This window comes from Mixophyes fleayi, chromosome 1 (genome assembly GCF_038048845.1).
Source record: "Mixophyes fleayi isolate aMixFle1 chromosome 1, aMixFle1.hap1, whole genome shotgun sequence".
NCBI lineage: Eukaryota > Metazoa > Chordata > Amphibia > Anura > Limnodynastidae > Mixophyes > Mixophyes fleayi.
In genome coordinates, this window is record NC_134402.1 from 204,319,069 (window position 1) to 204,334,211 (window position 15,143).

At 41.3% G+C, this 15,143-nt stretch overlaps 1 protein-coding gene and 1 long non-coding RNA gene across 2 annotated transcripts; one reads left to right on the top strand and one right to left on the bottom strand.

Moving 5' to 3' along the window:
• The first annotated feature begins 271 nt into the window (after positions 1-271).
• On the top strand, positions 272-3,042 carry LOC142143702 (uncharacterized). The gene is made up of 4 exons (XM_075201803.1): positions 272-797; positions 1,185-1,393; positions 1,760-2,052; positions 3,007-3,042. The coding sequence occupies exons 1-4, from the start codon at positions 568-570 to the stop codon at positions 3,040-3,042; spliced, it is 768 nt and encodes a 255-aa protein (XP_075057904.1). The 5' UTR covers positions 272-567.
• Positions 3,043-6,182: 3,140 nt separating this feature from the next.
• Positions 6,183-7,702, bottom strand: LOC142107006 (uncharacterized). The gene is made up of 3 exons (XR_012679843.1): positions 7,297-7,702; positions 6,532-6,628; positions 6,183-6,196 (listed from the first exon to the last, which is right to left on the bottom strand). It is a non-coding gene; the product is annotated as an uncharacterized LOC142107006 (long non-coding RNA).
• Between the last annotated feature and the right edge of the window lie 7,441 nt (positions 7,703-15,143).

The window sequence follows — 15,143 nt, forward strand, 5'->3', positions numbered from 1 at the left end:
CCCTGGCCTCACATTTAACATGTAAAGTTTTCAATAGTAGCCTACAGTATGCTAAGTTCTTTTGAAACTTATCCTTGTTCAACGGCATAATAACTAGCTCATTGCATTGATGGACACATGGGTCCAAATGTATACACTTATTTTGCCCACATACCTCCACAATTGCATTTGGAGTATACACTTAAGTGTGTTGCTGGCTGATTTGTAACCAAATATTAATAATAATTACACAATATAGGGTTTGCAACTGAGTGATAGCCTTCATTTTGGTGTGTTGCTAACCTGTAAACCAATGTTATGGTTTGAAAAGTGAAGAGTAGTAGTAGTAGTAGGAGAATGTTGCTATAGTATTTGACTAATATGTCAGTCAAAATGCAGTGGTCAAACTAAATGGCCGTTAAATAGACAAACCACAATGTTTATTATAATAAGGGGCATGTGTTTTAGACCTAGTTAGAAGTTTGTGAAATTGTACCTTATGTAGGGGGGGAATGTGCTTAGATTCTGTATCACCACCTGACTGTGTGCATTGCCTATAAAGACACAACTTATCTTTGAAATAGGAATATGTCTGATGCTGGCCCAAGTAATGTGGAGGCACCAGGGCTGCCAACTAGGCGTAAAAACAACTTCATAGAGGAGGAGCTGGAGGTGCTGGTAGAAGAGGTTCTGGCGAGGTTCCACAGTGGGAACCGCCAAATAACCGGACGCGAGCGCCAAACCCATTGGCAGGAAATCACAAGGCTCATAAATGAAATATCTCCGTATGAGCGTACAAAGGTTGAAGTACAGAAAAGGTACGAATTAAAATTAAAAATAATAGCCCTATTTAACTTTACTGACTGTGTGTATTTGTCAAATAATATATATAGATATCGCTAGAGATAAATATGGATATTGTGACATAGTAGCATTAGTCACCTGTGAGGTGAAACCACCTTGTGACTCCAATGCATTTGTTGATCAGGCCCTTTGTTTTCAGAAACTAACACCATGGCCCTTGGTCACATTGACATAATATGTTTACCACATTATACGCGCTTCAAAAGAGCAAAATCTCTATTACTGTATGTGAAGGTTAAATTGTTGTGATTAGCAAACGTGCAATGTATTTGATTGAAAAATGTGTCATTTTTTTGAGTTGAAGGTACTATGTGAGGCAATAATGTTTGTCTATTCCACAGATGGGCAGACTATAAAGGACGCCTGAAAGCGAAGCTTGTTGAGATTCACAGGCATGCTCAAGGCACTGGTGGGGGGCCTCGACTACGTACTACTTTAACACCCCTCGAGGAGCGGGCGAGGGCTGCAATAGCCCTGGTGGAGATAGTTGGGGTGGGCGACATAGACACTGGCTCTAGCCCACCCCGAACAGGAGAGGCCGCTCCACTAGGTACATGATGAGTTTGCTTTCTTAATGTCTGTAAAGCTTTGTATCTGTCTGAGTAAAAGTGTCAACTCTCAGGATGTGTGTGTGAAGGTAAACTTCAATTGCACAATGTGTTTGCCTATCACATAGTAGGAAATGACATTTACACACTGAAGACAAATGGTCTCAATATGTAGGGCTCATCCTAAAATGTCAGACCATAAGTGGCAATGTTTGTATTTGGGGAGCGGAAAGGGCTGCTAGCACATTCAAGGGAAGCTGACACTTTACCAATGCTACATCACGCGTTGTAAGATGTTTTTGCCAATATAATATCGCACCTTACTCATTGATTCTAATTACTTTATTTTACTTATTATCTCTCTACAGCATGTGAGCAGCAGGCGCCTGCTTCACCAGTGGATGAAGAAGTTGCCCGTGATGTGGAGGAGCCTCAGCTGCCTCCAGCTGAATATGTAAGGCAGCGGACACTCGCACGCGCAGCCGAAAATCTTAAAGACGTCACTCTTGCACAGAATGTTCACCTGTCACACATATCAAGCACTGTCCAACACACGGATCAGCAAATCGACCGTCTCACTAACACACTCTCCGATTTCATGAGCACACACACCTCTTTACTGACGACACTCGCCACCAAAATGGATCATTTAAATGCTTCAGTGACAAATATTGCAACACTCCTGGGTGATATCTTGCATGCCTACTCCCAACGCACCTCCGGCACAATCCCTTCACCCAGCTCAGATTATTTGTTCGGCAGCCCCCATACCCTGATGTGTCTGTCGCCTCCGCCCTCCCTGATCCCGAACTATGTCGTCTTATGTGTTTTGCCTTTGCTCGTGGCTATGGCCAATCCCCTGTTGTGCCCACTTCCCCCTCGCCTGTCGTGGCCCCATCCCCATCCCCTGACCCTGCACCTTCACCTCGTCGGACACAACCCGCTTGCCTTGCCCCATTGCCTGGTTCCTCTGACTCCTCTACATCACGGGTGACAAGAAGTCGGAGTAGGGGAGCAACCCGTCCAACCGGCTTTTAAAAAACACGGAAAAAGTAATTTGTATTGTTTTAACCTAACAAATATAGTTTAATATATGATGAAAATATGTATATTTTTTTTTTTTTTTATAATAAAAAAATTCCTACTACTGAAATGTCTATTTCTTTTTTACGGCAGATTCCATAATGTTTTTTGTAATAACAATGCTTGTTATCAAGTCTAACCATAGTATAATCTCCAAACAAACTGGCTGATTCATTAACGTATTCAAACAAATATGTATCTAATATCAGTGTGCTGACCAAAACCATGCCATAGCCCTGATTGAGTAATGAACCTAGATGTCAAGGATACATATTTCTGAATGCTGCTCAAAAGCCTTTTAAAATGCAAGTGGTGCAAAATAGCAATAGGTTTAGAGCACGAAAATAAAAAAAATGTCTGTATCCTAATGTACCGCACAAATACTTGATAGCTTATTTGTACACTGAAATGTTCATGTCAGGTAGGACCTCTCCTACCCCAAAATTACATCTCCAATGACATTTTTGGTTTACATCCCCCTCCAAACTGACATGCTTTGCCCTTGCTTAGTTACTTTGCCTTACCTTTCCAGAATGAATCTGGCCCATGGTTTGCTAAAGAAGACTAAAACAAGAAGTGTATCAAGGTAAGCTTCTTAATGATTTTGCCACAGTGTTTCTTTATTTGCCTGACTAAATAATTGCAAACACAACGTGCAACTACAGTGCCCCTTTAGAGGTAGGGCAAATCATTCTGTCAAGAAAGTATTGCATTTGCAAACTGTAACCTGACACAAAGGAGCCACAAAAGACAGGTGTTAAGGTAACCCAAATAAATTTTATTTATTTTTTTCCCATGATGGCACAGGACAAATATTGTTAACTACTATTTTGTACAGGTAAGAATCTGTGCTAATTCTAAAAATCTAATAAGGGATTTGTATTTAAGATTAGTGTTAATGCACAGTGTGTGGTACACTCGACGTCATTTAGCATAACAGTTATTTACATGTAACCTCATGACCTTATTGCACTAAGCACATATAGGTTGGGTCTCACATTTGGATCTTAGGTGCACTTACCCCATCAGCCGCTGTCATATCACGGCTACCTGGGTGCCTTCTGGTCGTCAGCAACATTCCCGTCCTCCACAGCTCCGTTTGTAATCAAACACACACTGTTTGTTCTGCTGCATGTGCACAGGCATCTTGGATGCAGTCAGGTGATCATTCCAGATCAACCAGATTCAGCACCTGTGATCCCATTAAGTGCTCAGCCAATAGTTGCTTGGGACAAACTATTTAAAGCTGCTGCTGTGATCTGTTCATTGCCTGAACAACACACTTCTCTCCAGTGGATAGTTATTGGCCCCAGTGTTTCTGGCTGCATTACAAAATCAGTGTTTGTGTCCACATTCTCAGACTGCTCATTCCCCTGCTAGATTGGACAATCAGCAAGAACATGAGCAGGAAGATCATCCAGGCTGCTCTGTTCAGATTCACACCTGCTGCAGGTAATCCCAAGGGTCCCTGATTCGGATCAAGAAATACAGACTAACGTGACAGTTTGACACACTATAAGGGTGTATGTAGTGCTGTGTGTCTGACTAATCATGTAAGACGCAAATGAAAAAGCTTGGAGTATAGATATGGTTTGGTCAGGCAAAGAAGCACACTCTGTAATACAAGTAAGTAGACTCCAAGAGGTAGTTTGTCCACCAAACTCCTCTATCCTGTAAAGACTTTTCCAAACTCTATGATCTGATCCCCCCAATCCATGATAGTTTAAACCAATCTGGAACCTTGAATACATTATTATAACAAACAGACCCTAGAGTTTCTTACGTAATGTACACTGATACATTCATTGTTAAAGTGGGCACGTCACTTGGATTTGGCTCCCTTCCAGTTTTGGAAAACATTTATGCAAGGCCAAGCAATTTTATATAACGGGCAACATATTATCATTTGAAGCTTGGTATGTTGTGATTTCTTGCCAATACAGACACAGGTACCCATTGCACATGTTCACCCTCTATAAGCCAAAAAAACTGGATGCCTCACCTAACAATGTAAACATCAACAATATCTACCAGACATTAATCCCTCAAAATACTGTGTGCTCGGCCCAACACTCTTGGATTAGATCAGGGGTGGGCAAACCTGTCCTCAAGGGCCATATCCAGTTCATGTTTTTAGGATTTCTGTCTGTAGAAACAGGTGGGATAATTACTGACCCAGCCAAATAGATTAACTCAGCTGTACATGATTAAAGAAATCCTAAAAACATGAACTGGATATGGCCCTTGAGGACAGGTTTGCCCACCCCTGGATTAGATGGTGGTAAAGGAATTTGAACATGGAGCCATAATCCTAAAGGGAGGATATCTGTACATTAAGGCTTTGTACTTCCCTTGCCCAAGGCATGGACAAATGCTGCAAAATATTGTTAACATTGACTAGCATGTTTAAACAGACATAGGTGGTATTATGACACACTTTGAAGAGAAACAAAGGTGGAATGTGACTTTGGTCACTACTTTCCACTTTCAGAGGGCAAGCTACATGAAAATGGTATTGAGAATAAATTTCACATTTCTACACCACAATAACATTGGAGACCTGCATTATCAGGTTCAGCAAACATATCAAGTGACTGCTGCCTAACAATGGGTAATCAGACTAATGTAACTAGTTCTCATGTGGAGTATCTATGGTGGCTGTAAGTTTACATATAGCTGCCTTGACCAATTAGCAAACTAGGGGCCTGATTCATTAAGGATCTTATCTGTCATTTTTTGCTTATCTTAAGCTAATCCACTCTGTTCATGCTCAGAAAGGGAGATAAGAAGCAAAAGCCACTGCATAAGTGACGAATTTCTTACGCTAGGATGAAAATCCATCTTTGCTTCACTCTTATCTCCCCGTTTCTTCGTAACAATAAGCATCTTACCTTTTGCACAATATAAGATTACTAATGATTCAGGCCCTAGGTGATGGTATTATGGCCTTGTAGCAAGACTCCACTAGCTTAGTGCCCTAATGCATTCCCCATAATTGTTAGTGTGGGGTTTGTGTCTGGCATGTGGGTGTTGGAACACTTTGAAACAAAGTGCCACTAGCACAAGCGAAAAATATTGTTATCCCATTTGGCCAAGGGCCAAAAGTTGGTAGTGTGTGACCTGACACTGCTAACATTTTTGCTTTCTTTATATACATTTACCTGTAATGTGATGCCTATATTCCTACGCACATCACATGTTCGCTCTAAAAGCTGAAAGTGTCCAAACAATTTACTACTAAGCACCAAACACACATACAAACCTCCACACTATAGACATTTTCTAAAACTATACATTTACCCCATTGAGCGTGTTTGTAGGCTATGGTGTATCTGTGGCAAAGGAGAAAATAACCACACCTAGATTTCATATATTCATTTAAAATAAAACCTGTTCCACAATAGTTTTGAAAGCACTACACATGGATTTATGGGTATTAAAATATTAATCAGTGCACTGTAGTAATGGTACAAAATGGCATGACAACTGATTGCTGACACATTTGCAGCATAGGCTAGATTTATTACATATATGAATTCAAATGTGCTGACAAAAACAAAGCAAACAAGGTAATGGTCTGTGTGTGTAAAAATTCCTTGGATTAAGAGATAACAATCTGGCCAGACTGAAGAGAGACATAAGCAGGCTTGGAGGTCTGGAGAAATTCAACAACATGTAGTGAGACACGAATTGCACAAATCCTAAATCCACGCCAACACACCCTATTGAACGAAAGGCAACAAATTAATATGGCAATATTAGGTCAGACAACTTGCATTTTGATATCAAGAGATTGAGCAATGTATTGGCATGTGTAAAAAAGCCAGTAATATTATAGTGTATAATAATGGCTTGTGTGTTTGGACTATACCTAGGATTCTGAATGCACTATTTGACTTAATTTGAAACACCAAACCCATATGTTACATAGCTAGCATCTGCCCATATGTTTTGTTTGTGCAACCACACATTGCAGGCTTAGTAACGACGACATTATTGTATGGAGCACACTCACTGGCCAATCACATTTTAGTGCAGATAGCTCTATACTACTTACATTTGAAAACACCCTTCACCATGGCAACATCCACCAACTCCAAAAGGAAGTGCAATGGCAGAAAAGCCAGCACTGCAGGCCAAGTGTAATCTAAAGGCTGTAGCTATAAGAAAAACAAATAAAGTGTCAATAATGTGCACTTCTCAACACTATATGTGCTGATCAATAAACTGTAGAAAAACCAAACATCAATTATGTTGGCACATTAGGCTGTTGATTTAAACTACCCCATTAACGTGCATTTAGCTAAAGACATTAAGGCTAAACTTGGAGGCATGAAGCTATACTTTCTACACACATTGTAAAGGTAAAATACAGGTAGGCATGGTTTTTCCCCTTACACATATAAACCATTTCAGTAACACACCAGACCATGTCTATTCATATTCCCATTTTGAATAACCATACCTTAGATAACCAACCCTTGACTAAGCTTGCACATGATTTGACCACTGATCTTTTAAATGTGAAGATATTTATGTTTTGTTCCAAAAAAATAAATAAATACATACAACATTGACCCCTTACATTGTAACATGCTTTGTCCACTAGAACATTTACTTATTTTTTATCCTTTGCTCTCCTTAATGACTCAAGCACAGAGTGTTAATGTGTCTTTAAGGTAGGGTCTGAAAAACCACACTTCAAATAAAAGGTATTAGAAAAAGAAAAGAGAAAAAAAAACAAAAAAACAGTATGGACATTCTTAATGCAAAGTATTTTAACAAGGGGTATGTAATAAAACAATATCTGGTTTCTACTTACCACACACACAGACAAATGTGGAATGTCAATAAGCAATCACTAGACACCCAAAAAACACAATCCAGGACCAAGATCTGTGGAGGGGAGGGTAAACAGGTACAAAATAAATCAATATAGATGGATAATCTTTATGTGTGTCACTACAGTCGAGAGGTATCTATGCAGAGACACATCCCAAGTCTACACAGTTGCCTCAATATTCAAACTCTGCAGCTAATTAAAGACTTTTCCACTAACCTTCAACATAAAATTCTTAACCATTATGACCTTTCAGCATAATTTTCTATCTGTATCTCACCAATATCTTTTCCTACAAATAAACATGAGTGTTGAGCAAGGTACAGCAATAAACTGCAGAGATTATGAAACATTTCACCATTAAGGGCTACTTACCCAGAATTGTGAATCTCCCAAAACCACAGAAAGCCAAGCAAGGTCTTTTTAAGTAACACTGTAATTAGTGAATTAAATGCAGGTGAGTAGGCAGGAGAGTATGCCGGACACGTCATTAGGAACACGCAGGTGCGTTCTAATTAGCCAAGTGTGGTTTTGTGTAAAAGTGACCTGACATGTGAGCAACGTTTATTTTCTGTAGGTAAGTAGAGATTATAACGATTATTACAGATGTCATTAATGAGCTAAGCTGTTAGTGTTGTGGCAATAGTATGGGTAAAATAGTTTTAAGTACAATTCTATGAGGTATTATTCATTTGCATGTGCTACATTTAGATGTGCCACGATAGTGTAGTGGTTATGTATTTCACCCCCCAATACTAAGTGCAGAAGTTCAAGGCCCCAGGTCAACCCTAAGCACCAAGTGAGTTAATAAAACACATTATTAAGCATACTCCTAAAAGTAAAAAACTATATGCAACTGCTTGTATTTAGCGTAAGATTCGCAAACACGCTTAATTCGCGTTTGTTTGGTGACGTTTTTGCAGCTCCTGCTGCTTTAGTAAAACAGTGTTTTTATTAATGTGTGTGTTTATCTAGGGTTAATATTTTAATACCACGTTATCCATCATGCTGTTCATATTAATTGCAACATGGCCAATTTATCAGGTCTAAGACAGTCATTCAGCTGTGCTAACTAGTTAATGTGCAGTTTGGTGTTGGTGTTTCAATGTGAAGTATAACTCAGTGAATAAAGAAATGAGCTTGCAACAACAAGGTAATGAGTTTGAACCCTGAATGATGCGTGTATGTGGCTAACCTTGGTATATTTACAAGTTTGAGGGTATTTATTCCACTCTGTGACTTAGTATATGTTTTGGTGTGTAAGGTGGCTATATGTAATGTTCAACAGTGTTATCAGCTACAACACAGCAAAGCAGTTGTTGGCAAAGACTTTGGATTTCAAAGACATGTGAATTCTGTACTGGCAACAGTGGAAAAAGCTAAGTGCTCCACCAAATCAAATTGTAGAAATGGGAGCAATAAATGTTCTATTTTTGATTTGTATTTATCAACATGGATATATTTCAATATGCATAAATTGTGACTCTGCATGCACCAAATCTTTCTGGGTATAATATTTCCAAGTATTGGCATTTTTCCCCATGTTTTAAGGGAAACAACTTACGCTAGAAGTTGCTGGTCATCTTTAATTTGTATTCTATTCCCTTGACATCACCACTTGTACAGTGGTGTAGCAGTTAGGCAATCCACCTTGCCAGCTTGCTACATGGGTTCGAGTCCTCACCAGCCCTCGGCTCTTAGGGATCATTAATATCCTTAGACAATTTGTGTTGCTGTTAAAAGTGTCCCTGTGGTAATAGTACACTTGTTTTAAATTTGCATAAATCATGTGTGTAAAACCCTAAAATATATTTTCGAGTTATTATATGTCTATTAATATTATTTGTTCTTGCAAACGCACCATCACCAACTGTCAAATCAGGCATGTAACATATTGAGACTAATGATATTGGTAATTGTTCAGAATGGTTGGAGATTTATCATAAATATTTATGACAAAGTCTATTGTTTGGGAGACATTTTACATAAAATGAAATAATTACCCATGCAGTGTGCACAACAATTCCGGCAGCCAGAATGAATGTGAAATGCACTGAGGCAACCATTCCGGCAGTGGAATGAATGTGGAATGCACTGAGGCAACCATTCCGGCAGTGGAATGAATGTGGAATGCACTGAGGCAACCATTCCGGCAGTGGAATGAATGTGGAATGCACTGAGGCAACCATTCCGGCAGTGGAATGAATGTGGAATGCACTGAGGCAACCATTCCGGCAGTGGAATGAATGTGGAATGCACTGAGGCAACCATTCCGGCAGTGGAATGAATGTGGAATGCACTGAGGCAACCATTCCGGCAGTGGAATGAATGTGGAATGCACTGAGGCAACCATTCCGGCAGCCGGAATGCACTGTGACCTGGATTCTCCCCATAATGCTGAGAAGATATGTGGCTAGCAGTGTACAGGCCTATAAAAGGCAGTCCTCTTTACTGAAGAGGCAGTAAGCAGCAGAGGGCGCTATTTCCAGCTAACTAATTCCGGCATTCCGGCAGTTCCGGATTGAGGCCAAAGGGCCAAAATAACATCAAACATGTTGCACTTGCGAATTGCATTGATTAGAAAGGGGTATGTAAAGCAAAAAAAGCTTCATTTACACAAACATACTAATGGAACATTTGTAAGATATGTAAAAGGTCAATAAAAAAAAAAATTTAAAAAAAAAAAAAATTTGCCACAGGCAGTCTGTATTGATATGTATGTATGTTGTGCATATTTCGTTTTGCATTTTAAACGCAAAAGATGCTCCTAAAGGCGTTTAATAGTGGTTTTAGCTAGCTGTATTGGAGTTAAACATGACCCTGGCCTTCCTTAACTTTTGTGAAAGATTTGAGACAGGAGTGACGTCAGTTTCACTCATCTGGGCAGAGGGAACGCCTACTATTCTCAAGTGAAAAAGCATAACGCCTACTTTACTCAAGTACTATCTCATCTCCGCCCAGTCCGCGCCTACTCTCCGCCCATTCCCACCCATATGTTCTCAAGTGGTCAGCAGTCATCTCAAATCTATTTGCGTTGGAGTTTGAGATTGAGTCGCCTTTTGAGAGCTGTATCTGCCGTGCTTGAGTAGCGTATGTAGTGTTTTGCGCTGCTTAAGCGTCGTTTCGCGCATGCGCAGAGCCATTTAGCAGATGCTTATGCGTTTGCGAATTTTGATGAATCGGGCCCCATGTTATGATCCGCAATTTCTTATGTTCAGGTTGTTTAACAGACCGTTGGGAAGGCCCGTACCAAGTGCTGCTGACCAGTACTACATCACTGAAAGTTGCAGAAAGAGACACTTGGATCCATTCCACCCACTGCAGGAGAATCCGTAATCCGGAGAAAGTGCAAGATAAAACTCAGACCGACGACATAGATCTGTCACTTGCGAGTCTGTTCCGGGAGACCAAAAGCCTGCAGTCGAGACACCTGAACCAGAGACGTTGCCTCAGAGCTATCTTTCCAGCGATGGAGTGGCGATTTTTGTTTTTCTTTTGTTCCAGGATCTTCCTTGTTTTTATTTTTTTCAGGACATTCTATTTTTGTGAAGGAGGATGGAGGACGGAGGAGGGTTCTGGTAGTGATGCGGATGAGATGGAGGCAGAGGAAAAGTTATTAGGATACTCAGAGCAGCCCATTATCAAGCTTGGTCCGGGGGTTATGAAAAGGTCTGCTAGCTCAGGTACTCGGAGGCAGTGTGAGGGACTATTGTCCGATGAGTATTGTATCTGCAAGTTCTGCGACTCCCTTGTTGGAGAGATGCATCCAGCAGTCAGTCCACCAGTAATCTAAAGGTGGGCGGGCATCCTTTGGAGGATTATCACTCCCTGGTGGGTAAGGTGCTAAACCAAACAGAGTGCTGGGTGTGCTCTCATGTGCCACAGGGGCAGCATAATATAGGACTAGTGCCATTCCCCCTAAACATTTCCGAAGTACTCGAATTGAGGGGTGGGAGGCCCATGGACTAGGCATGGGTAGTTTTACCAAAACTCTGTGTGATATAATTAATGGACATACTGTTCCTTATGTTTTCCCTGATGATGTGTATTTTGTTTGTGGAAGAAAAGCCTATTCCTGGGTGACTCCGAGTTCCAAGGGTTTGTGTTTCTTAGCTAAACTGGTTCCTGAAATCATGACGTTTCTGTATAGTGAGAGGGGCCAGGTCCGCGAATAGCTGGTTGTTGTTTTCAAGGTATTGGATGGAGTCCTGATTCCTCGTAGCTTGCATAATTTTTTCTTTGATGTGATAATAATGCATGCGGAGGATGACATCCCTTGGTTGTTGGCCTGGAGCAGATCGGGGGCGCAGCGACCTATGCGCTCTATCTAGAAGGAGGTCTGCATCTCTAGCTTCTATTAGGATAGTTTTAAAGAAGTCAAGCAGGAATCCAGGAAGGGCTGACATGTCCACTGTTTCAGGAATATTTTTTAGCCGAATGTTGTTCCTGCGGGCTCTATTCTCCATGTCCTCACATTTCTCTGTCAAGGATGTAACATCCGTGCGTAAGGAAGAAATTTCTTGCGTGTTGTTTGTGACAGATTTACAAATCTCGTCTGTTTTGGCCTCCAGGGCGTTAGTGCGGTCACCCAGTTTGGCAATTTCTTTGCGGAAATCAGAGATCGCTTGGCGCAGCTCGGTGTGAAATGCTGTCTTGATTTCCTGAACCAGGGAATTGATTAAGAGCCTTGTGGCCAAGGGAATTTTGTCTTCTCCTGGTATATCGGGACTTGATGGGGAATCCTGTTGCCCCTGAGCTGCTGGAGTTGACTGTGGCTTTGTTTGTTTTTTGTTTCTGTCAAAGAAGCCAGAGGAATCCATTGCAGGAGTTTTTTTCGCCCTGGACGTCATCGCCGAGCAGCAGAGCCGTAACTAGGGTGGTGCGGACGGTGCCGTCGCCCCGGGCGCAAGCCCAAGTGGGCGCAGCAGCCGCCCGCTACCTAGCCCTATCTTCTGCCTTTTTACCGTCCACACACGGACATCATGAGAGAGAGAGAGAGATTAACTTTCCGCAGTGGAACGCATGTGCGTTCCACCGACAGGAAGTTCGGCATTTGGAACGCTTTGCGTTCCAAATGCCGAACTTCCTGTCGGTGGAACGCACATGCGTTCCACTGCGGAAAGTTAATCTCTCTCTCTCATGACGTCCGTGTGTATTAGTCCCTTTCAGAAGCTGGATGGAATGCTGCAGTCACGCCAGATCCAGGAGTTAATCACCCTCCAATTTATATAGGAGAGGTAACAAGCTCTGCAGATAGAAACCGGACACGGAAAGGGATATACTGCCACTAACTGTAAGTGAACGTTTCCACTATTCCTGGACACCTATGCCAATATTCAGGATTTACAAACATTAGGAGGAATGTTCATTCAGGACATTGTTTATAAATAGAAGCTTTGTGAATTTTAACTGGTTATCATCTTTTAACCATTTCACATGTTTGCCTCAGTGCTGAACACTGATAAGAAATAACTTTCATTACATGTGGTGCATAATATTACAGAGATTTATAAATGTATACAATTGTGTTTTATGTATGGTTTTTTTCTGGACAGAATTGTACATTATGTAAGTTGAATTTAACCAAACATTTGAAGTAATATGTAATTAATATCCAATAAAGGATAATGAATTGTACAATCACAGAGCCCTAAACTATGCGAAATGGATTTTTCTGAATGGCTTAGACATTTTTAAGTAATGTGGCCATTTAACAAAAGTCTAACAGGAGATATCGGAGATATCTTCCTCATTAAGCAAATTATCGCACAATCCAGCAGTCCCCATAATACTCAATGGGGACTGGGGTGTCCCATTGGTCTATATATATATATATATATATATATATATATATATCTCATGCATTTGCAAATATGTGTAACAGAGTTATTTCAGTAAGGTGCTAGCCACACCCCCACATTAGGTTGGCCACACCCACTTGTAAAATGCCACTCCCACTTAGATGGGGGGCGCCGGTGCCTTGTCTCGCCCAGGGCACTAAAATGTCTAGTTACGGCACTGCCGAGCAGTTATTAATTTAGTTGACGTTTATTGTTCTTGAAGATAACAAGTTGATGCCCCCACTAGTTGTGACTAGTGCATACTATTTGAGGAAGTTGTTAGGTAAGAATGATTTGTGAGCGAGCACAAGCCCCGTGGTAGGGGAGCCAAACTATGAGCTTGGTCTTGCACAGATCAAACGTTAGTTGTAATAGCTTTGTTTGTGGGTTGCCTCCGGATAGGTTGTCGAGGACAACAGACAAAGTATAAGAAATAGACACAAACTATCTGAATAGAATTAGATGGTAATTTAAGCTGTAATTTCCAGGAGGGCCAGCAGAGGGCAGCAAATCTTCTCACAGGATATAGGGGTCAGCAGAGAGCTGCCTCTGGCTGATATTGTTAACCATTCAATTACTGGAGCCCTTTTGCTCTTACAAATTGTGTGAAGCTGGAGTCACAATAACTCTAAACATCTGTTGTTGGAGGTACCACGAGGGGCCTCAGGAGAGAAGCCCAACCTGGTGCTATACAGCTGGTGGTGTAACAGATAGGGGCTGGTGCGATGACCTGTTTGAATTATGACACAAAGCGTGGCTGCTGCAAATGGCCCGTTATGGCATATGAGATAGCAATGCAGATGGGAGGCAGCGTGGGGCCGTCTGTGCAGGCGTTGTAGGTGCCAGCAGCGGGATCTCGCCACAGCGAGGGTGTTGACCTGGTGATTTATAGGAGGGTAAGGCCGCCTAGCAGGGAGCACACACACTTAGGGCTAAATTATCTCCAGATGCCCTCAGCCTCTTTGCCCGGTGGAGTGACTCTGGGGTCAGGGACCAACACAGGCCGCACACGCTGTATGCGGACAGCGCAACCTATATCGCTTTCAACAGCGGTCTGGAGGTCTCCTTGCGAGCACGGGGTACTCAGCCCCACTTTTCGGCGATTTCTGACGTCTTAAGCCGCAGTTTTTTAAAGAAGTTAGGTCCGTTTAGACGGAGCTTCTCCCCATGTGCACCTCTCGATATGGCGTCCAAGCCACGCCCCATTCTCTCACAGGTTTTAACAATTAATTTCACTATTAAATAAACAGCAAAATCTATCAATAGAACCGTTTAAATATGTTGCAAATATACTGGGAAATATATGCTTACAGTATGCAAAAAAAACACATTAAAATTGCAAAATGATAAAAAGGTTTTTCTTTCTTGTCCCTAGGTTTTAACCAGCACCCTTAGGATTACACAAATCGGATATATAGTCTTGCAACACTGGATGATAAAAGGCATCAAACTATTTGTGTTCTTACCGCTATATGACGCGTTTCCACCCTTTGTTGAGAAACAGAAATCCGTAGGTTTTGCTAATCCTCGAGTAGTGTAACCTCCGCTCATGAGCCCCTAACTTGTAATGTTCATTTTGTTGCTATCAATAAATATTGTCCAATGCGCTTATTGTGGTTCCCACGCAGAGAGATTTTACTATCAAAGTATAACAGATTACAATAAAATAATATAAAGTACAACCGATACAATACATACGCAGAGCACTGGATCCAGCTAACAGTCATTCAGTCCTGAAGCCTGTGGTCAAAGTAGACAGAATGCCTGGTTTATATACAATATGTGTTACATAAAAAATAGTGATGATGTCATAAAATAAATAAGATAAGAGTAAAAGCATTCCCCATTGGTTCAGGATTTAAGACAGTCCAGTACAATGCAGGTCATATGTTGATTCAAAGTATGCTTTCCAAAGGTAGGGCAGCTTACTCTTACTGCTGCCTATGTGTCTTCCCTCAGGAGCCCGCCGACATCATGGTTCAAACCAAC

Bases quoted from the DNA above. Each gene is read 5' to 3' on its own strand.
- LOC142143702 (XM_075201803.1), top strand. From the start codon at position 568: ATGTCTGATGCTGGCCCAAGTAATGTGGAGGCACCAGGGCTGCCAACT. The intron at 798-1,184 runs GTACGAATTAAA...TCTATTCCACAG, and splicing joins AAGGTTGAAGTACAGAAAAG to ATGGGCAGACTATAAAGGAC. The intron at 1,394-1,759 runs GTACATGATGAG...ATCTCTCTACAG, and splicing joins AGGAGAGGCCGCTCCACTAG to CATGTGAGCAGCAGGCGCCT.